A 24156-nucleotide genomic window follows, 5' to 3' on the forward strand; every position below is an offset into this window, starting at 1 on the left:
CAGTCAAATAAGGTTTACATCATGCATAGAGCAGCAGCTGTGGCACAGACATTGTAGCCACACACACACAAAATATGCATGTCGCACACACAGCCACAGCCCTACACACAACATGCATGTCATGCACACAGCGCACAGACAGCCACAGCAACACACACACAATATGCATGTTGTGAGCACAGCGCACAGAGTGCGGGGGGGGGGGGGGGGGGGGGCTCACTCAGCCATCCTTTTGTTAATGGCTGAGTGAGCATTTCATATGAGTAACCTGGAAAAAAAACGCAGATGGAGTTGTCCTTTCACTAAGTGACAGAAGCCCTCTGGCAGCCATAGAAATTCTGACAGGAGCAAAGGAAATGAAATGATGTATATATATAGCAACAAAGAAGTCTGTGTAGGGAAGAGGTCAGGGTAGATGGATGGGTCAACAAAACATTAGACTTTAACACGGAAGATCACTGTTCATTTCCAACTGCAAGCCCACACTTAAAAAAACACTACTACGATTGTCCCCTAACCTTAACCACATGGTTATTATCATGACCATGATGATCTTTCCCTGAATCTACCCAGACATTAACCATAGTGCTGTCACATCACATTGGTCTTCTGCTTACCTTTTCTCTATGGAGATGAAGATTGTGCAGTTGTGAGGAAAGTTACTGCAGAGTCTGTACAGGGTTCGGAAAAGGCCATCTGTCAGATCATCATCGTAGCAAACTGGTGACACAAAAAAAATCTAATTATTCATTCTGCTTTTTTTGTCAATCTCTGGATGTGCATCATGTCATTCTATGTAAAAGGCTTAAAGAGCTGCAATATGCATTTATTTTAATAGGATAAATGCAATCTCTTTCTCCATGTAGAATGTGTGGTTCATAACAATGCAATGATTGTTCAATAATTTAAGTTGTTTTGTCAATAATCTGACTGGTTTTCGTATTGGAGATGCCACTCCTCATGAATATGGAATGTTTGGGAAAATCTGTTGGGAAGAGTGGGTGGTTTGTTCACTCATTCAATAAATAAATGGGATTTAATGCTTTGTTTTAAAATTAATGTGATTTTATTAAATTTTTAAGGACAAAAGGGATATCCCAATCAGTAAGTAGGTATTCAGTGGGTTTACTCGAAATTTCAAGTCAATTTATAAATAGATTGTAACAAAAGAAAGTATTTTAATTAATTTATTAATGGATCCCTCTTGGGGTGTGGCATCACCATAATAAAAAAATCAGAGGTTTCTATGTTTAGCTTGATGACAGAACTGAAAAAAAAAGTCAGAGCATACACTCCTGGTCACAAAACAATCAGTAATATCATAAAAACAAATCATGGTTCATTGCATCTTTTTTGAGAATCCAAGCCAATTTAACTTCTGAATCCTTCATTTCACATTGTCATGGTTCTGTTTCAGCTCAATAACTTACCATCAGCAGCAATGATGAAGCTAGTGTTGTTATACATATCCACTACTTCCTCCTCTGTCCAGTTAAATTCCACATCAGCATCTACAAAGAGTAGACAAATGGACAAACATTTTTTGTGGTCAAAAGTTGGCTGTTCTTGTTGAAGCAGCTCATACCCAAGCTGAAGGAGGCCTTGGAAGAAAGTCTTCCGAATTTTCTTTTTCAGTTCATGTACATTACAATCTTTTGTTTTTAACCAGAAATGAAAAATTTGTAATTTGAAGTTACCTTTTATAAACCGAAACAATGAAAAATATGTTATTTGATTATAATTTCAAATCCAAAGACAAAAAGCAAAAAGTAAGCCTTTTTTTATTCCTTAGTTAAAAATGGCAGATGTTAATGTAATGATTAGAAGCACTTCTTCTTCTGCCATTCGTGGCAACTTGTGTATCAACATCACCATTCTCAATTGGCAGCAAAACATGGACCAATATGTCATTTTTAGAAATAATAGTCTCATTAGGGAGTAGGACATGGCCACAGAAAAATTATGTTGCATCTTTTAGGAAAAAATTTACTCAAAACTTTGCTCCATTTGTTAACATAATATACTGCAGTGTTGCAGGTCTTTTATTACAGCACAGATAAATAGGGGTCAAGTGATGTACATTCTGCTTGACCTGAACCATATGGATGATAACTGTTGTAGTCTTTATGAACAAACATGAACAAACATTCCTGTACATATTTACAAGGTATTTTACAGTGAAATATTGACTTGAATTTAGAATTTGGTTGTGTGCGAAAGTTGGGGTGGCTGTGTCCAGGAGGTAGTTCTTTTTAATTGGAAGATCAGTGGTTCGATTCCTAGCTCCTCCAGTCCACATGTCAGAATGTCCTTGGGCAAGGTATTGAACCCCAAATTGCTCCCGATGGCTGCACCAGCACCCTGCATGGTAGCTTGCCACCACTGGTGTGAGTGTGCGTGAATGTGGCTTGTAGTGAGTCTAAAAGCACTTTGCATGGTCGGAGGACTAGAAAGGCCCTATATAAGTGCAAATCATTAACAATTTACCGTAAAGCTGGTTAACCGTTCAAGTAGCTTGCTGGCTTTTTTTTAGCTGGCTTGTTACTTTGTAACATAAGTTGTAAATTTATAATCTGTGTAATTAATTTTAATAAGCTATGAGTTACAGAAAGCCTTTACTAACTACTTCTAACTTGGTTTTCAACTACTGCTGCTTCACATCAGTGTGATATTGCTTTGCTAGGTATGAAAACCCTTTAACAGGTAAAAAGTCCAAGGACAGACATGGAATAACTGGTACAGGTCTGAATGTTTGACCTCTACAGGGAGGGGATCTGGTGGCTCTGTTATGCTGTGGGGGTCATTTTGCTGGCATGGTTTGGGTCCACTTAGAGGGAAGGGTCAGTGCAAATCAATACAAAGTTGTTCTGAGTCATCACCTTTATCCTATGATGAAACATTTCTGGATGACAATGACAATGCCCTAATTCATAGCCTTGGCATTGATTCTACAAGTCTCTGGAATTCTTCTGGAGGGATCAACACCATTCTTCAAAAAGATATTCCCTCATTTGGTGTTTTGATGATGGTGGTGGAGAGCACTGTCTAACACGTCAGTCCAATACCACTACATTGCTATTCTTGCTACACTGTCAGTCAGTGTCCCCTGACATCCCACATCACATACTACATAGACCTGAGGCCAAACCCCCTTTAGTCATTGCCCTCCAGTGCTCTTTTGCATTTCTTAAATATGCTGGGAGGGAGGGAGCTAACAGAATTTGAGTGTGTAGTTAACCTTTAATGAAGCTACTGCTCCTGTGCCTTGTGCAAGTCAAAGCCCCCTCCTTTAAATTTGACGTATATGTACAAAATTTGGCAGGAAGATGTACCATCTGCAGACTATAAAAACTAGCCTCGTGGAGCCATACCCTACCCTTCCTACAGAGAGTCAACCATTTTGAGTCTACTTTGCAATTTTTTTGCAAAGTGAAGCCATTGACAGGTGTTGTATTTTAACAAATTCCTCCTATAGATTTAACCCCAGCAACTTCAAATTTGTTAGGTTACATCTAAACACCTTTGTGATGCTAAATTGTGAAGCTTTAGCATCACTGATTGACTGCATGGCAGGGTCTCGCAATAAATAAACAAATAAAAATCAAATAGTTATAAGATGTCTTTTGTGTACAATGAATCATAAAGGTGCATTAGGTCAAACACACAATCTGTCACTTCATCAGTGCTTCATTTTCTCATGAAAATTAAAAGTAGTAGTTAGGACCAATATGTCTGGTTTGAGAAATAGAGTAGATGTGGATCTTAAAAGTAATGCTAGCCTATAGTATGGGCTAAGACAAGTTCAGTATCACACTTTGCCAACTTATTCTAATGAGTACACGAAAGTTAAACATGCTGATTGTGGCTGTTTACAGTTTGGAACATTAACATGATCACCTCATTAATGCAGTGAGTGTTCTTCATTCTTCAGCAATTTGAGAACACACACACACACACGTTCTTCATCAGTTAACTGAACTGTTAGACAACAGAGCTTCAATTTGACATATCACCTTGTGCCTAACACTAAATAGGCTGTGCACAAGACCGGAGCTTCCTTTTACAGAGAGCCATTGTGCAGTCTCATATTTAATGGAGCACTGTTTCGAACAGCTGCCTGGAAACAACCCCCTCTGAATCTTCAACACGTCTGGCCATGCGACTCAGACATATTGTAAATGGTTTCATTTTGACAGTCAGGCATGATATCTCGTTGGCTACAACATCATCTGATCAAATTCATCTTTATTCCTATTATTTGAAAGCCCCTCAGAAGCCTCATAGCTGGTCTCTGTGCCCATTTCATTGATTGAGCAACAGTGATAGTAACTGTTCATGTCCTCTTGCCATAAAATCCAACTTCAATGTGCATAAGACCTTACCAGTACCAGAGTGAGAGCCATTTTGCACACATATTTGTCTATTTTGTGAGCATCAGCGAGGACCAGACTTTAATTTACTAATGGGATCAATGTGTGCTTTGATATTTAACAGTAGGCCTTTTGGAACAGCTGTCTGCAGTAAACATCTGCAACAAACCTGGTTATGAGACTCAAGCACAATATAATTTGATTGATCATGATGGACAGTCACCTTGATCTTATAAATACACTGTATGCAGAATTATTAGGCAAGTGAGTATTCTGACCTTATCATGACTTCGATGCACATTTTCCAACTCCAAACCATATAAACTTGAATGCTTATTGGATTTAATCATTTTCAGGTGTGTATTTGTGTAATGAGGGAGGGTGTGGCCTAAAGCAATTAACACCTTACAGTTGCATGCAAAAATTTGGGCACCCCTTGAAAATACCCTAACCTTAACCCTAACCCATTTTGGTAATTTTTTAATTGAAAAGATGTAAATATAGCCCCTCCAGGATATGGAACATAAAACACATATTTTCAGCAAAAATTGATGATTAGATACTTTTTATGTCATAAATTGAACAAAAATAAAACAAATAAAAACATCATTGTGGCATGAGCAAAGGTTTGGGCACCCAAAGTCACAGATTCTTTTTACAAGGTTTCAAACCTTAATCAGCTCATTAGGCCTGAGGTTTGTCAACAACTGTCATTAGGAAATGTCAGCTGGTGCCAGTTTCAGACTCTTCAAACCTTGTGTAAACACTAAGCAACTATGGATTCCTATAAGCAGCTATGTAAGACTCTGAAAATGAAAGTTATAGATGCCCACAATGCAGGGGAAGGCTACCAGAAGATAGAAAAATGTTGTCAGCTTGTAGTTTCCTCAGTGTAAAATGTAATTAAGAGATGGCAGTTTAGGGGAACTGTGGAGGTCAAGATGAGATCTGGAATACCAAGAAAACTCTCAGAGAGAACTGCTCATATGCTGGTCAGAAAGGCTAATTAAAACCCCCATTTGACTGCAAAAACCTGCAAGAAGATTTAGCAGACACAGGAGTGGTGGTGCACCATTCCACTGTGCAGCGATGCTTGCACAAACAAGACCTTTATGGAAGAGTCAGTGGAAGAAAACCTTACCTGTGTCCTCATCATAAAATCAAATGTCAGAAGTATGCAACGGCACATCTACAGAAACCTGATGTATTTTGGAAACAAGTGCTGTGGACTGATGAAGTCAAAATAGAACTCTTTGGCCACAATCAGCAAAGGTATGTTTGGAGAAAAAAAGGAGAAGCATTTCATGAAAAGAACACCTTGCCAACTTTAAGCATGGGGGTAGATCTATCATGCTTTGGGGTTCTGTTGTAGCCAGTAGCATAGGAAATATTGCATGGTTGAAGGGAAGAAAATACAGGGTTTACCATACATTCATTTATTTGTGGTGGCCGGCCACAATATCAACATTGACCGCCACATAGATTTTCTTTTTTTTTTTTTACTATTTAAAATGGGTAAAATCTTATATCATGGTAGACCTGAATACAGCGCATTAATTCACTCCAACAGACCCGTCTGTGAATAGCCGGCAGGGGCAGAAGGACTGTTATTGGCTTTTCCCTGCAGAAAAGACGGCTGGCCAAATTCTTGAGTAGAATCAAACTGGTGTTCATGAATGGTTAGTATCATGAACATCTGCATAATTTTCCGCCAGAAAAAAAATTAGGAGGTGTTAACATATGTAAAGGTGTTATCAATACTTAGGACAAGAGATGCTACAATTATAAACTAAAGTGCCTGCTCCGTGAGTCTGCAGCAGTAGCAGAGTTGCAGCACTGAGTAGCACAGTGAGACATTCTACCACAGACCTCCCTCCTGCTCTCTGCTGTAGTTGTTAACAAGCAGCAGCTCATGTCTCCCCGGGTCTCAGTGCCGGTCCCTCAGTCCCACTCTCTACCTGCTCAGCCTGCTCTCTGCATGGTAGGCGGGTTGCTCCAGTTCTAGTTGAAAGCAGCAGTTGTACTCTGGCTCATCCTTGCATCTGTGTGCAGCCACACACACATACACACACTTTCTCTCTCTCTGTTGACCACACGCTCCCTATGCACTGAGCTATTCCTTAAAGTAGCTATGCTACTTATATAATACACTTTAATTTAGAAAACATATTAAAATACTTTTTTTTTTTTTAAATTCCCGATGCTTAGGCCCGGTGGGGGGTACACTGCGAGGTGGAAATCCTGCGAGAAGTTATCTCTAATAAGTTAGTCTATGTTCTGTGTTTTGACAACACTGTAAAAATACAGCTTGGTTGTCAAGGTTAGTTATACAAAGCTGTGCGGTATTTGCAGTTGAGAACACCCCCTTCCACACCCCCAATAATATTGCAGAACTAGAAGCCTTTTACAAGGAAGAATGGGAGAAAATCTCAAATACAAGAATTGAAAGAATTTTAGCTGGCTCCAAATACCATTTACAAGCTGTGATATCTGCCAGAGGGGGTGTTCTTAAGTACTGACTATGTAGGGTGCCTAAACATTTACACATGCCACAATGATTTTTTATTTATTTATTTTTTGTTCAGTTTATGACATAATTAATGTTTGCTAAAAATATTGTGTTTTATGTTCCATATCCTAGAGAGGCTGTATTTACATATTTTCAATTTAAAAAAATCACCAAAATATGCAACCATTCTCACATCACATCAATGTGTAGCAGCATTTGTCCCCAGTGCAAAACATATTAGTCCCACAATAATGGCTATAAAATTGTGAGATGCCTAATTTTTAAAAATCTTTTCTATTAGCCTGTGTCCACATCACGTGACTGTTAAGTTTCTGCCTGTGAAAAAAAACAAAAACAGATTTACAGATTTTGATTTATTGAACAAGACAGTGTGCAGTATTAAGCGTAAATGATGCCCTGCACCGGAGTTAGCTTGAAGCTAATTTGCATCTGTAGTCCATTATAATCAAAACATACAACAGCACAACAACAAACAGTACAAAGCAAAAAACAAAACAAAACACAAAGAACACACCATACAAAATACAAAGCTACACACAACAGCACATCACATACACCCACAATGTCAATTAAGAATTAATAATGTATACTAGGCTCAGTGGTCATACAGCTGATTCGTCTTTAGTTGATTTTTTAATTTTTTATATTTTTTTTAATTTGGCCTTGAATGCATTGATAGAACTACAGTTCTTCATATAATCAGGTAGGGCATTCCACTGAGTGGTGGCTTTCACACAGAAAGCTGACTGCCCAAATGCAGTACGACGAAATGGTATGGTACAATCTTGTATAGAGGATATTCTGGAGGATCTAATAGAACTTACTGAGTGAGTGTACACAAAGTCACATAGTGGAGGGGGGGCCAAACCATTTAAAATTTTATAAACTAGACACAAATTTGAGAATAATCTAAAATTGTCAAAGCTCAGTAAATTGTATTTCTCCAGTACCCTACAGTGATGGAAATGCATTGGCTTTTTGTCCAGAGTTTTTAGAGTTTGTTTGTATAAGGACTCAAGGGGTTTTGTGGCTGTTTCTCCAGCCTGCCCCCTACATGTGATGCAATAAGACATATGAGAAAGAATCATAGCATGCATAAATATCTTGGCTGCGTCCAAAGAGAGACAGTTTCTAATATGTCTAAAATTTGCTAAATTGTGCTTTATGGTTTTAACCGTTTTTTCAACATGTTTCTTAAAGTTCAAATTTGGATCCAGTGTCACACCAAGATATTTAAAATCAGTAACTATGTCAATTTTTTCACCTTTGATGAGAATATCAGCGTTGAAAAAATTGACATTGTGACAGCTGATATTCCTTTTATTCTCAGTGGAAAATGCAATATTTAAGCAATATTCACTTGAGGGTGTGCTTTACCAACATTGTTGGCACGACAGTAATGTGGTCAGGAACGAGGCGCTTGCACTGAATTCCATAAGCATCACTGAAGTGCCAACAATAAGGTAAAGCACACCCTCGAATGTAATATTGCGTTTATACAACATTTACCAACAAAATAAAAGATACAAACAAAAAAAAAACAAAAACTTTTTGCTTGTGTTATCTCTGTTTCCATAGAACTACATGGGGTATGACTAATACGTGGAAAACAATCACTCAGGTCAGTAGAATCCTATGTAATAAAACCTAGTTAACTACTCCAGCAGGTAGGTCAACCCTTAGTAACAACCTAGCAACAGAGACGATTCAATCAAGTTCGATTCCATCAAGTCTATTAGCTTAGCTAATCAAGCTAATGCTTTCTGGAGATTGCAGCATTTCCCAAACTGAATAAATACCATGTATATAAACACAAAAGTGCTTTGCTAGCTCAATCTCTTTGTGACTAAGATATCCGCTGAAATTTTTTTTTTCCATTGACATATTTAGCTACTATGTCCGCAAACTTCACGGACATTTTTAACCTAACTTAGTAGCGTCGTGTCACTAGCACAGCTGATGGAGGATGCCTGAGTGGAAGCTGAGATATACTCTCAACTGAAGGGAAAATGGCTAAGTTTTGCTGTGTATGGGGGTGCCAGGTAACAATGAAGAGTGAAGAAGGGTTTGGGTTTTGTGTCAGAATCACTCAGAATCTTGTGAACTTAATGGAACACTGATGAGGGAACAGTAGTTTCTAACCTCAAGATTTGTACATTATTAGTGGCAGCAGAAGTAGCTGAGCATAAGGATATATGTCTACACAGTGCTTCAGGAGGAGAGAATCTGTAAATTTTAGAAAGGGAGGGTGAGGAGACACACAGCCTGCAGACTGTATGGCAGTGAATGAGAGCTTGACAATGCTCTCAATATCAATTTAGGTTTAGATCTCAAAAACTATAACTCCGATGGGTTATATGTTTGAAGTTGTTTCATAGGTTGTTGACATAGCCTCCTGAGGGGGCGAAAGTTGGCTGTGATGCAGCTTCTGGAAGCTAACCAATCAGGACAGAGTGGGAGTTTTGAGTTTTGAACTGTGTGAACTCATGCTAAGATATTCCATATAAATATAGACCTGGAAATGTGCAGACTACGGCCCCTTTAAGGAGTATAAATAAAAATAAAATACATAAATATTAAAGCAAAATCAATAGTATTAGTAAATAAAGAGGTCTTCAGCTTACAATAAAGGTCAGTATAGTCTGGCTTTATTAATTTGTAAAGTCTTAAGGATCTTAGGAGGATGTCAGCTTTTACGGTTCTGTTGTCTGCTTTTGCGGTTGTGTTTTGTTATTTGTTGTTGTGTTTTGTTATTTGCTGTTGTGTTTTGTTATTTGTTGTTGTGTTTTGTTATTTGTTGTTGTGTTTTGTTATTTGTTGTTATGTTTTTTGATTTGTTGTTGTGATTTGCACTTCAGGGCCACTGTAGTTTTATTATCAATTCACTTTGGTCATGTCCAAGTTTGAATCAATTCTGGACTAAGGTACTTAAAATTTTTTCATAGAGGTGTCATAGTCATGTCATGTGTCAAGGTCATAGAGCCCAGAACAAAATTTGGCAGTGTTTGGTGTGGCACTCAGTGATTGGAATCTCTCTCAAGCCCAGACTGAAGCTCTGTCCTTCTCATCACTTTTAGGAGGACGTTTCATTCTATGTAATTGTGTCTGTAAACACAACACACATAATATACCGTTCTTGTACTTTATTTTCATTGGAATGTCAAGATATTTATATGATAGCTCTCAGACAACATGTTAGTTTTTGTGTGTCTTTTTGTATGTTGGCCAGTACTCCAGATAGTGACTGCAAAAAATAAGTATGTTACCTGTACAAAGGTCATGCTGGAGCCAATCCAATTTTCTCACTCTCACCTCACCACCTGATGGTCAGAAAACATAGTATTTAGCCAAACTTTTATATGCTTTTCTTGGGTTTTCATTTTACTCTACAGTTTAAGTCAAAATGTAACTTTTTTCCAGCTCATTAACAAATTTGACAAGAAAAAAAATCTAAAAACAAAATGCAGAAATAGGGTACAAGTTACAACAAAATCAAAGTCTGCAAAAGCCATTCAGTATCTCATGGGGCCTCAAATCATAGGGTCAGTTGTTGGGAGTTTTGGTGCAACAGACAAATACAAATGAGAGAAAGAAAGAAGGAAAGAAAGACCTCCAGGCTGACTAAGGAATAGAACAGCAAAAGGGCCTGCGGTGTCAGGAGGAACTGGAAATAATTGAGGGGAAATGAGGGGAAAAAGAAAAAGTAATCTCACAGTGGGTACGTTTACATGCACACTAATATTCCACTATTATTCCGAATATGACAATATTCTGAATTTGATACAAGTCATGCACACAGCATATTCTGTTTGGATATTCCAAATTAGGCCTTATCTGAATGTAACATTTTCCGATTAAGACGTGGGATATGCCGGTATTATTCTAGTTTTAGGAGCATTCTTTGGACATGTATACAGTGCATTTAGAATATGGGTCTCAATTAGGTTTTTTACTGTAGTTTACAACACACAGCTCTCTTGCCTGTTTACCCCTGCACTGGCAAAATGACATATACTGAAGCTGGAAGGCAGACAGAGGAGAGGAATGAGAGAAGAGTGAGCCTTTTTTTCGGAATAAGGGCAAAAAATGGAATATTTTGTGCATGTAAAGGTAGTCAGTGATATCTCACCTGAAGGCTCCATCAAGTGTGTATTTAATGTAACATTTCTCCTGCACATGCTTAGAAGGTCCTCCCCCACATCTGCAACACAAAATTAGATAATTCAGCCATGAAAACAAACAGTAAAATGTCTACTGTTTGCTAAACTTCAAAATAGTTTTGCTCTATCATACCTATCCAAATCCCCCCAAAAGGACATTAAAGCACATTTTTAAGGTACAGTACCTTGAATTTAGAAAAGGGCTACAATTCAGCTTTACAATGTGTGTGTTGTCACTGCTTGAATATCTGAATTAAACTGAGGATTCTGTGAATACAACTGAGACGACTTGAGAATGGAAGTTCATTCTTGACCTTAGTTTAAGTAGGTGTGACAAAATATTCTCAACACCTTTTCTGAGCTTTCAAACTAATTTTACAGTCTTCATTAGTGGTCACCTGATAAAATCTAAGCCAGCTCCATTCCCTGATGAAGACCATGAGATGCAGTTTAAGGTGCAGAAGAAAACAAGTAAATTGACCTTTGCCTTCAGATTACTTGCACATAGTGTTACCAAGATCTAGAATGGCCTTGAATGCTTCAAGTTGATTCAGTTGTATTCACAGAATAGTTCGTTTTTTTTAAATTTCAGACTAATATATTCAAAGAGAAATAATACATACAGTAGCTGATCAGTATACAATTTGATTAGGATCTACTTGATGACATTATACCTGTGCAGTACACTGTTTTGGCTATGGTTGCCATGATGATGCTGGCTAGGCCAGTTCCCGCTCCCAGCTCTAGGACTGTTGCTCCTTTGAACATGAATGGCTTAGAAAGGATGAAGTCAGCCAAGAGGAATGCCCCTCGCCATACCTGAGGTAAGCAAAAAAGAAATTATACTTTTAATGCCTTCTTGACATCAACCATCCCCAACACAAACAATTCATGGCACAGTTCAGAAGTTTTTCCATTGACATAATGTAATTTCCATTCATCATATTATATTTATATTTAACATTTTGAAAAATATATTTATTAAAATGAATTTAAATTAAAATAAAACTCTTACTTCAACTAAATTAGAATGATAAAACAAAATATTTATTTTTTTACTTTTATCTATTGGTCAGGGTTGGACACATATACAATGCATGATATGCATACACATTAGGACTAAGAATCTTGAGGTTATCACATTTTTTGAGAACTGTGCAGCTCAGCTTGTCATGTAAAAAATAAGGCAAGACTTGATAACACACAGTGATTACATAGAAATGTGACCATGATGGATGAGGACGTACCCAGAGTGGTTAACCCAAGGGCGGACAGTCCTGATCATGAAGGACCCCCAGAAGGGCACGATCCCATCCAACTACTGGCCAATAACCTGCCTCTGTACAACATGGAAGCTCCTGTCAGGCATCATAGTGGCTAAGATGAATAACACATGGCCCAATACATGAGCAGGGCCCAGAAAGGAACTGGTAGTAATACCAGGGGTGCTAAGCACCAGCTAATGGTCAATAAAGCAGTCACCCAAGACTGCAAGGCCAGGCAGACCACCCTGCGCATCGCCTGGATTGACCACAAGAAGGCCTATGACTCAATGCCACACACATGGATACTGGAATGCTTGGAAATGTACAACATCAACAGGACACTAAGAGCCTTCATCAAGAGCTCAATGGGCCTGTGGGAAACAACTCTGGAGGCCAACTCAAAGCCAATTGCACAAGTTACCATCAAGTGCGGCATATGCCAAGGTGATGCACTATCTCCGCTGCTGTTCTGCATAGGCCTGAAACCCCCCCCAGCCAGATCATATCAAAGAGTGGCTACGGATACTGGTTCCGAAGTGGAACAACCATCAGTCACCTCCTCTACATGGATGACATCAAGCTTTATGCCAGGAATGAGCGAGACATCAACTCACTGATCCACCTCACCAGGATCTACAGCAACGACATCGGAATGTCATTCAGACTAGATAAGTGTGGTCGGATGGTATCGAAGAGAGGGAAGATGATCAGAATGGAGGGGGTTGAACTACCAGAAGGCAGCATTGCAGATGTTCAGGACAGCTACAAATACCTTGGGATCCCGCAGGCAAATGTGAACCTTGAAGAGGCCGCAAATAAGTCAGCCACAGCCAAATACCTACACAGAGTAAGGCAGGTCCTGAAAAGTGGGCTGAATGGGAAGAAGATACGGGCCATCAATGTGTATGCCCTGCCAGTCATCAGATACCCCGCTGGTATGATAAGCTGGCCAAAGGAGGAGATAGAGGCCACTGATATCAAGACAAGAAAGCTCCTCACAATGCATGGAGCGTTTCACCCCAAGTCCAGCACCCTGAGACTGTACACTAAACGGAACGAGGGAGGCAGAGGACTGGTGAGCATTAGAGCCACTGTCCAGGACGAAACCACCAACATCCAGAAATACATCAGGAAGATGGCCCCCAAAGGTGAGCTGCTAAGTGAATACCTCAGGCAGCAGAAACCCAATGATGCAGAGGAGGAGTAACCATCAGGGAGGGACAAGCCCCTACATGGCATGTACCACCGACAGATAGAAAAAGTGGATGATATCAAGAAATCCTACCAGTGGCTGGAAAAGGCTGAAGGACAGCACAGAAGCACTAATCATGGCAGCACAAGAACAGGCACTCAGTACAAGATCAATAGAGGTGGGGATCTACCACACCAGACAGGACCCCAGGTGCAGGCTGTGCAAAGATGCTCCTGAGACAGTTCAGCACATAATAGCAGGGTGTAAGATGAAGGCAGGAACAGCGTATATGGAACGCCATAACCAAGTGGCTGGCATAGTGTACAGGTTCATCTGCACTGAGTATGGGTTGGAGGTCCCAAGGTCATAAATGGAAGACACCTCCTAAGGTGGTTGAGAATGACCAAGCCAAGATCCTGTGGGACTTCCAAATCCAGACTGACAAACTGGTGATGGCTAACCAACCGGACATTGTGTTGATTGACAAACAACAGAAGAAGGCAGTAGTGATAGATGTAGCAATCCCAAGCGACAGCAACATCAAGAAGAAGGAACACCAGAAGATCAAAAAATACCAAGGGCTGAAAGAAAGAGAGAGAAAAGAAAGGAGCTAGAAAAGATGTGGGGAGTAAAGGCAACAGTGGTGCCAGTGGTAATCGGAGCACTGGGGGCTGTGACCCACAAACTGGGGGAGTGGCTCCAGCAGATTCCGAGTACAACATCTGAGGTCTCTGTCCAGAAGAGCGCAGTTCTAGGAACAGCTAAGATAGTGCGCAGAACCCTCAAACTCCCAGGCCTCTCCCGAGCTTGAGGAAGACACACCTCTACCCCCCATGGGAGGGGAGTGACAGGGAGATTTTTTTATACATACATATATATATATATATATACACATATAAATAAGCGCAACAAAGTAAAATACCAAAGTCATGACTGTGCCTGTGGCCTATTAAAGGTTACTACCATGTATTAGAACATTTTTATAGAACACACTTTAATATTTGACCAAAGGTCATACACTCACTTCACAAAGCTGGGTTTTATGTGGAAAAACCACTACATTCCATGTGATTGAGGAATCAGACAATGGATGGCTAATGGTGAGTGACAGAGAAAAAGGAGGAGTTGAGTGAGAAATTTTACTGACCTGTTTGCCGACATCCTCCAGGGGTGTTGCCATAGTGTGCTCTGTAAAAAAGATTGTATATATAAAGTAAATGCACAGGCTGTGTGTGTACAGTATAGTGCACTATACTTACTCACAGCCATTAATGCCAGCAGCCAGTAATGTTTATAGCAAAGTCACTTTATACATTCAATATCCCATAAGAAATAAATCAAAATGTCAATAAAAATCAATAACATTCCTGACATCAAAATATTGAGTGAAGCTTAGAAAGAATGAAGAACACAGACATCAGTCATTATCAGTCATGCATCCTGACCACTGTCCTCCTTCCTCTGCTGATGAGGATCTACTGCCTGCAGGTACTGCCAGTAGGGAGAGGCTGGTTTGGGATGGGGGGAATTTAGCTGCTGTCTCAGCCAGCAGCTAAATTTACAAGAATGTGCCAACTTCTTTAAAAGAAACTGATGATAGTTTTGGCCAGACATTGCTGGGTTTATTATCGATCATATTTGCAATATTTTTCTTCAGTAATGTGCTGTTTGGATTACATCATCTTTACAACTCTAAACAAATAATTTATTTGTACATGTAAATGTATAGAAATATATTATGCATAGATGTGCCTTATCTGGAGAAAAACATCTCATCTCAGTTTTTATTAAGGAATTCAAACACCACAGTAGAACCATTGAAACTTGCGACTGTCATGCTTTATTTATTTTTCTTTTATTAATTCCCCTTGCTCTTTTAAAGTGAAAGAAACTCCTTAACAATTACATAAGCAATCCAATATAATATTATATATATATATATACTGAGGTATTCACTTAGCAGCTCATCTTTGGGGGCCATCTTCCTGATGTATTCCTGGATCTTGGTTGTTTCATCTTGGACAGTGTCTCTGACACTCACCAGTCCTCGGTGTACATGTTGATGGCCTGTATCTTGTTCTTCCCATTCAGCTGACTTTTCAGGACCTGCCTTACTCTGTGTAGGTATGTGGCTGTGGCTGACTTCCTTGCGGCCTCCTCAAGGTTCCCATCTGCCTGTGGGTGGGATCCCAAGGTATTTGTAGCTGTCCTTCTGGTAGTTCTGATCCTCGTCCCTCTCTTTGATACCATCTGACCACACTTATCTAGTCCGAATGACATTCCGATGTCGTTGCTGTAGATCCTGGTGATGTGGATCAGTGAGTTGATGTCTCGCTCATTCCTGGCATACAGCTTGATGTCATCCACGTAGAGGAGGTGACTGATGGTTGTTCCACTTCGAAACCTGTATCCATAGCCACTCTGAGATGATCTGGCTGAGGGGGTTCAGGCCTATGCAGAACAGCAGCAGGGATAGTGCAACACCTTGGAATGTGCCACACTTGATGGTAACTTGATGGTAACACTTGCTTCCCTGGTATTACTACCAATTTGTTTCTGGGCCTTGCTCATGTATTGGGCCATGTGCCTATCTTAGCCGCTATGATGCCTGACAGGTGCTTCCATGTTGTACAGAGCCAGGTTATTGGCTGGAGTCAGACCGAAGACCAGAGGACTGTAAAATCCATGGATTAGTTTTAGATTTTGTCTAAGGACAATTATTGCTGTATGTTGATATGTGTGTATATCATATGTGTGTTGTTATGTACTTTGGTTAGACTTTTATTCCACTGCCTTTAAGCCAAGACATATACCACTAACATAATCCCATCATCCATGATAACAATATCATGTTTAGTATCATTCTGCTTGTTTCACTGTCAGAATGCTAAAGCTACTATCTGAATTGCAAAATTAGGAATCACGCAATTGTTAAATTTTAAATACTGTGATTAATAAAGCAATTCTATTCAGGAACTATACCCACCTTTCTGTGGACAGGGGGGACTGACTTTGCTCCCCCAGAACTCTGCAACCCTGGGATTGACCAGGAGGCATCTACTGGGTGGGCAGACTGAAACTTTAAAACAGTGTCTTATCTGAAACTCTGTGCTGTTTTTGGGCTGTCTGCTGTTTCACTGTTTTGCTGTTTTAAGCTGCTGTTTTTAGGCGGCTCTTTTGGGCTGCTTGATACTGGTTGCTGGTTCTTCATCATGAGTTGAGGATCAAGCCTAGGAGAGCATGAGAGCATAAGCCAGGAGCTCTCTTCCAGTGGAACCTTTTCAAGTCCGGACCGGCTGACTCACTCATCACTACCAGATTCAGACTTCAGCTCCTCACCCCAGCACAACGGGCTCCATTCTCCACAAGAAGCCACCCCAGGGAGCAAGCAAGTATTCATACAAAACCTCCATCAACTTGCTTAAACCCTGGTGCTTTCATGATTTGTAATTTCAATTGGCAATTCTGAACTAAGCTGTGGTACCGTTGATTTGACTTGCTGCTTCTCAGGTAACAGTCATTTCATCTGTTTATCAGGTTTCTCATACCAACTACCTAATAGATAACTGCATCATGCATTTCAATCATTCACTTGCCATAGCCTTGGGTACCAGTTTCCCTTTCCCTCTTGTATCTTGTCTGTAAAATGTTGTAGTGCTAGTAGCTGTAGTATTAGTAATAAATGTGTATGTATCTAAAGTGAACTTGTTTGTGTTTTCTTGTGCTTGCATCTCAGTCACTTAACCTATACCCTTGCAAAATCATATTTACGATTACTAACAATCATAATTCTAATATACCTCTCTTGTGTGTCCAACAAGGAGGACTATTTCCATATTAATATACATACTCTAATATGAGTTATGTCACTGGACAATAATTTCGTTGTTAGAGTTGTGCACAATAATAATTCAAAATTCCCCCCATAAAATCATAAAGATATTTGAGTGCACAAATTCCTACACTGCCATTGTAATGGTTGCTAGTTCTTGTTCTGGGAGATTGCTGTGGTCTTTCTGTAGCTCTGAGAGTTGACTAACTTCTCTCCATGTCACCTTGATCTTGGCCTCCAGCCTCCTTCTCCATGGGGGCGTAATTGTCTTTGTGGCTTATGGTGTTCATCTTGTAGCCAAGCATCTCTAGGATCACTGTTGCTGTGGTGTATATAAGCTGAATGGTCTCAGTTATGGTCTTAGTAGGGATAGTACGTAGTGCTGCATTCACATCCTCTAGCAGACTTTCAGAGGGTAATTGATTATGGGGGTGCCGGGTGTCCAGCTTAGTCATGATTTTTCAATATCAGGTCAGTCGCCCTGTGTCATAAGGGCTTGTTATTTATATATGTGTGTGTGTGGTGTGTGTGTGTAATGTGTAATATATATATATATATATATATATATATATATATATACATACATATATATATATATACATATATATATATATATATATATATATATATATATATATATATATATATATATATATATATATATATATATATATATATATATGTATATGTATATATGTATATATATATGTATATGTATATATATATATGTATATATATATATATATATATATTTAATTTGGAGAACTTGTTAATTTTCAAAAAGCTAATGAGAATAGTGAGCCAAAGTCATGAAGTTTACAGTTTGCACCTACAGTGCATTGAGACTCTCAATGCCACCATCACAATTAACACCTACAGAATGCTGCCAAATTAAAAGAAAAACCGGTACAGGTCTGAATGCTTGACCCCTACAGTGAGGGGATGTGATGCCTCTGTTATGCTGTTGAGCGCATTTTGCACCTTTATCCTACTATGAAACATTTCTATCCTGATGGGTGTGGTCTCTTCCAGGATAAAAATGCCCCCATCCATAGGGCACATGGGGTCAATGAATGGTTTGTTGAGTATGAAAATGATGTGAATCATATGCTATGGCCATCGTGATCACCAGATCTCAACCCAAATGAACACCCATGGGAGATTTTGGACCGATGTGTTAGATAGCGCTCCCCACCACCATCAAAACACCAAATGAGGGAATACCTTTTGGATGAGTTCCAGAGACTTGAATAACAAAGTGCACCGAAGCTGTTCTGGTGGCACGTGGTGAACCAACACCTTACTAAGATGCTTGATGTTGGTTTTTCCGTTAATTTGTCACCCATCTGTACATGTACTGTATTTGGTTACAAATTTGTGACAGTTTCCTGTACCTTCAGTGTTTCCCCTACCATTGCCTTGGAGGGGTGGCTTGCCCCACCAACGGGACCCACCACCCTTCCTGAAAGAAACAAAACAAAAACTAATGTGACTTATTTTAGCAGGATAGTGGGATCCCGGTAGGCTCATGCATGACAGAATGCACGGAAACCTGATTAATATTTTTTTTACCTAATTTATGTACACTTGTTTCATTTCAGCTCAGTGTAGAGAAATACACCGATATGAACAAATGCCTTACTGCCTGACTATGACAACACTGTCTACACCACGTATCCATGATACGCCACCCCGCAACAACACCAGGGTTTTACATACCATTACAACACTTAAGCGCAGTTCCTCAGTGTTTTTTCACAGTACCTAAGCCAAATGAACAGAAAAAAACTATATTATAATATTATTATATTAAACCTGTCAAGTTCATGCAAACTTAGCTACTGGCTGAGACAATACATGCAGGCAGTGAATCCACCTCAGCAGGACAGGATGAGTGACTGATAGTGACTGATTTCTATGTTTTTCATTCTTTCTAAGCTTCACTGGTTTTGATGTCAGGAATATTATTTATATTTCATTGACATGTTAGATCTGTTTCCACTGAAATATTATTAAGTTTCTATAGCCCTAGTAAACATTACTGTTGCTTCTCTAGAAACAATATTTAGTTTTATTTAAAATATAAAATTACTTCTAATCCTGTTCTGAATTTATTATTTTTACAAAATAATTTAAAAAAAAACATTTTTTTGGTAGGCCTAATGAACAAGAAGAAAGAAAGGTGCTGGCCAAACACCTGGGGTTTTTGGCCAGTGCCCCTCCCTAAATAAAATTCCTAAAGAAACAGTTGAAATGTTTGTCAGTCAAAGAGAGATTTACTTTTGTATAGTATTCATGATAATCAAGATAAGGATGAAAAGAAAAAAAGAAAACATTACAAAATATAGGTTCTTACCAATTCTTATGATGTCTTTGAAGCACTTATCAACTTCATCATCTGTATTCTCTTCTTGTTCCAGTGCAGGGTTGGACTGTTTGAGAATGATGGGACAGACCAAATCTCGACTGATATTCGCCGTAGGGGTTTTCCTCGGTCTGGGGAATCATAAGAATGGTTTTAAATGCTTGGATGACTATGGATGACAGCATATACCATATATAAAACCAAAGCTGTGATTAACAATTTTACTTGGCATAACTGCCATGCAAATGTACCAAACTTTAACATGAACAGTATGCCACACCTTTACATGTCTGTGGTTGCTTAAAGGAACAACACAGTTCTCGAGTTAGTCTTCAGTAACACATGCCATTTTATGGTACATCCATAGATATCGTAGGAATAACTTTGAGTCACTTGGTTATTGTGTGTGAGGTGTGTGTGTTAATATCACCCATGGGCCGAAGAAAACATGGCTGCATAACTGATCATATTAGTAAATAATAACCACAGTCAACATGTTTCATTTCACATTTCAAAAGAGTGGTAACTGGGACACAACTTAACACAGGCTCAACAGATAAAGAACAATATCACACTGAAACTTCACTGTACAACACAACCACAACATAAATAAATGGCAATAAATGACAATAATCATAAATTAGATTACATATATTAACAATTCAGCACAATATTCCACTAGTAAGAAAGTGCTCCCTTTCTTTCAGTGGCAAAAGAACTTTTCCGCTTTCAATGACCCCTCAGAAATGGGAATGAAAAGCTTTCCCTGAACAACGTTTCAGACACTGGGCTCACTATCCATAAACTGGCCTTCAGTGAACATCAAAGGACTTACTCAAAGTCCCTTAAAATTGCTCCGTTACAGTTCTACTCCAACCTAATTAATAACAATCCTGGCAACCCTAAGCATCTTTTTTCCACCATAAATCATCTCCTGAAGCCCCAATCATCCTCCCCAATTGAGGCTTCAGAAGAGCAATGGAAGGCTTCATTGACTTTTTCAGAGCCAAGGTCAACAACATGCACTTCTCTGATCTCTCTGGTCCAGCTCTTCTTCTCTGCCACTGACCCTCTGTCCTGGAGCTCACCATCTCTACTCCATTTCACTGGTGTCAGGCAGGAAATCCTCAGGAAGTTGAACCCTATACTTGTGCCCTGGACTCCATTCCCACAGCTCTGCTCAAATCATACATCCCCATTCTCAGCCCCTGATCACCCAAACTGTCAACCTCTGCCTTCAAACCGGTAGTGTTCCATCTGTCCTCAAGTCGTAGTCATCCTCCTCAAGAAGCCCACCCTTGACCCATAAGTTCTTGCCAGCTACAGGCCTATCTCCAACCTTCCTTTCCTGTCCAAGGTGTTGGAGAAGGTGGTTGCTTCTCAGCTTCAGGACCACCTTAAACACAACAAGCTATTTGAAAAATTTCAGTCAGGTTTTTGTTCAGCAACAGCACTTAGACAGCTTTGCTCAGGGTTATGAATGACCTACTGATGGCAGGTGATGCAGGGTCCCCTTCTCTCCTTGACCTGAGTGCTGCATTTGACAGTGTGGATCACACTCTCTTCTTAGCCTCCACACTACCATTGCGCTGTCAGACTGTGCACTTAAGTGGTTTAAGTCCTTTACGGTAGGACTGCATATGTCTCACTTGGAGGATGCACATCTAGATCGCTCCCTGTCACTGTGGTGTTCCACGAGGATCAGGTCTCAGCCACATCCTGTTTAACTGCCCCAAGCCCTTCTGCAGCCATGTCATGCCTCAGCACCTGTCTTCAGAAGATAAAGGACTGGATGAGCAAAAATTTCCTCTGGTTAACCAGCAGCAAAACTGAAGCTCTCTTTATTGGCACTCCACATCAGGTTCAGTTATGCCCCATACCTCATCTCACCTTTGACGGCCAGGAAATCCCCCTTTCTTCCTCGGTAACTAATCTGGGTATTAGGTTTGATCCTCACCTGACTTTTGATGACCATATAAGACATCTATGCAAAACCTCTTTCTACCATGTCAAAAACATCTCTAAACTCCGTCCCTCTCTTTCCCTGTCAGATGCAGAGAAACTTGTCCATGCCTTTATCTCCTCAAGAATGGACTACTGCAATGTGCTTTTCATAGAAAAGTGCATTTGCATCCAGAAGCTCCGGTACACTCAGAACAGCACTGCCAGGACAAGAGTGCAAAAACACAAACACCAATTCTATTTTCATTGCACTGACTCCCTGTCTCCTTCAGGGTTGACTACAAAGTCCTGCTACTCACATACAAATCCATCCACGGACATGCAGCTCCCTACCTACAGGAACTAATCACACAACAAACCTCAATCTGTGCATAGTCTTTACTCATTTCTGTTGAGGTATTTCACAAGGGCAGATGGATACATGACCAAACACTGAGGGCATCATCATCAAACAGCAGTTGAGACTGATGCTGGCTTTCAACAACTTTCTAAATTTTTCTACATTGTCAATGCAATGGACACCTACTGCAGGAGGCTCTGTGGTAATGACCACATCGCCAGCAGCTGTTGTTGCTAAGGATCCAGGTCTTTGCTTCTTCAGGGAAAAGCTGGCAGAAATCAGGTCAGAAATTCAGTGGACTGGAAATGACGCACTGCTTCCTGGTGTCCAGCAGACTGTCCACAAGGCCCACAAACAAACTCTTTGAGAGTCTCGGACTGTTGATTTTTTATGTCATTGGTGCCTGCCTGAACAACTACTGCAGAGGCAGAGTTCTGTTGCTGAAGCAGCTGCAGAGCGATGGGTGTAATGTCCTTTATGTAGGCACCTGGAAAGCAGAAAGTCCAGCCACCATGCACCACTATGTGCTGAACCATGGAAGTGCTGACAACAAGCACCGAGAGTGGGCCCTGCACCTGAGTGTGCATGTCTGACCACCTGGGGCTGGACCCAGGCGGCAGAAAGTGAGGCGCAGTCTGCGGCAGCGGAGGAGCCATCAACCTGCTTGAGGTGCCTGAGTGTGCACGCCTGACCATCCCAGGGACTGGACCAGGGTAGCAGCAGGCGAGGCGCGGTCCGGCGGCAATGGAGGAGCCACCAACCAGCTTGGGAGCAGAGGCCCGGTCAGGAGATGGATGGTCATCCTGCTGGAGCCTCACTGGAGAACAAAGTCCAACCCCACCATGCAGGGCTTGAAATTTATTACTCAGCTGCAGAGTGTCAGATGTGCACGGCTGGAGGGAGCTGCTGGTCAGCTGCTCCTGACCAGGATCCACAGCTCTGAGTTGCAGGGTGTGAAGCAGGCTTGGGACTTGGGTCTAGCTGCAAGAACGCGCCAGATGTCATCAGTCAGGGCCTGGGCATCTGTTAAAATGATCAGCTGTGCATGACAGCAGCAGAGCATTCGGTGGACAGACTAGCACATCAGGAGGAGCTCATCATGGAGAGATATTTGGCCTGTGCAGCAACAGCGGACAAAAAGTCCAGGATAGCTCATCCTTGCTCTGAAGATCCTGTTTCAGCCTTCTGATGTTGTCTTTTAGCAGTGCGTATGCCAGCTGGTGAAGTCCACACACAGCCATAATAATGCTTCAGAGGCCAGCTAGCAATTACAACCAGGCTAAAAACAAACCATGCTAACGTTTCTTCATTGTTCATCAGTTGGGGACGTTTTTAGCGGAAGCTGAATTTTCTGTAGAGGTCTCCTCCACTCCAAGACAAACAAATCCAGTGATAAAACCCAGTAAAAACACTGAATAACAGTTACACTTTAAAAGTCAGTGTTTCTCTGATGCTGTTCAGGGAGTGGCTGCAAACTGAGTGGCTGCAAGCTGAGCTGCCGCTCACGTTTGCTCAGCTTGTTTCACTGATGACTTAAAATCAAGCTGTCTGATGACTAAAATTATGACTAACTTCATCCAGTTAAAAGATATAGCTAAAAACAACCAAGATCTTAAAAGTGCATCATTAAAACTGGATAAAAAAGTGGCACAAATCCTCGCAGTACAGCCACCAATGTTTAACATTGACTGGTTAAGAGGTTTTCCATACCGATGTGTAATGTTAAGGTCTCCATCTTCATCCCGAACTGGTTCCACATTTCCTTCCACACATTCCTCTTCATCTTTTCTTTGGCCTTTCTCTGGGTCATTGTTGTCATGCCTTTCATCATCTGACAAGATCTTGAATTTCGAGATAAAGACTGAATGGATGAATACAGGAAAGTTAGAAAGTGAGAGAAAATCTATACAAAAAAACATGGAGTGGAAAAGTTACATAAAACATTTGATTTATTCCAGGGCGCCACATACTAATTTTATCATTCCTCATCCATAACATCTTCAATAGGGTGGTTCTCTTTGTCCTTGTTTATGTCAAACTCATCCTTTTGATTTTTGTTGATGCTAATGCTGAAATAATCTATTTCACTGGAATCGTATTGTGAGGATATTAAAATATTATATTATTGTTTTATAAAAAG

At 40.3% G+C, this 24156-nt stretch overlaps 1 protein-coding gene across 3 annotated transcripts in view; it reads right to left on the bottom strand.

Annotated features, from left to right (window-relative positions):
• Positions 1 to 24156, bottom strand: part of mettl22 (methyltransferase 22, Kin17 lysine) — a 45722-nt gene that overhangs the window by 15273 nt on the left and 6293 nt on the right. For all 3 annotated transcript variants that reach the window (XM_044330796.1, XM_044330795.1, XM_044330797.1), the window contains exons 3-10: positions 23727 to 23877; positions 19706 to 19845; positions 14665 to 14705; positions 11735 to 11879; positions 11030 to 11101; positions 10167 to 10220; positions 1431 to 1511; positions 618 to 720 (exon numbers count right to left, since the gene is read on the bottom strand). In XM_044330796.1, coding sequence (XP_044186731.1) covers positions 618 to 720; positions 1431 to 1511; positions 10167 to 10220; positions 11030 to 11101; positions 11735 to 11879; positions 14665 to 14705; positions 19706 to 19845; positions 23727 to 23877 — 787 coding nt within the window. The remainder of the gene's footprint in view (positions 1 to 617; positions 721 to 1430; positions 1512 to 10166; positions 10221 to 11029; positions 11102 to 11734; positions 11880 to 14664; positions 14706 to 19705; positions 19846 to 23726; positions 23878 to 24156) is intronic.

The sequence above is a fragment of the Thunnus albacares genome, chromosome 17 (assembly GCF_914725855.1).
Source record: "Thunnus albacares chromosome 17, fThuAlb1.1, whole genome shotgun sequence".
NCBI lineage: Eukaryota > Metazoa > Chordata > Actinopteri > Scombriformes > Scombridae > Thunnus > Thunnus albacares.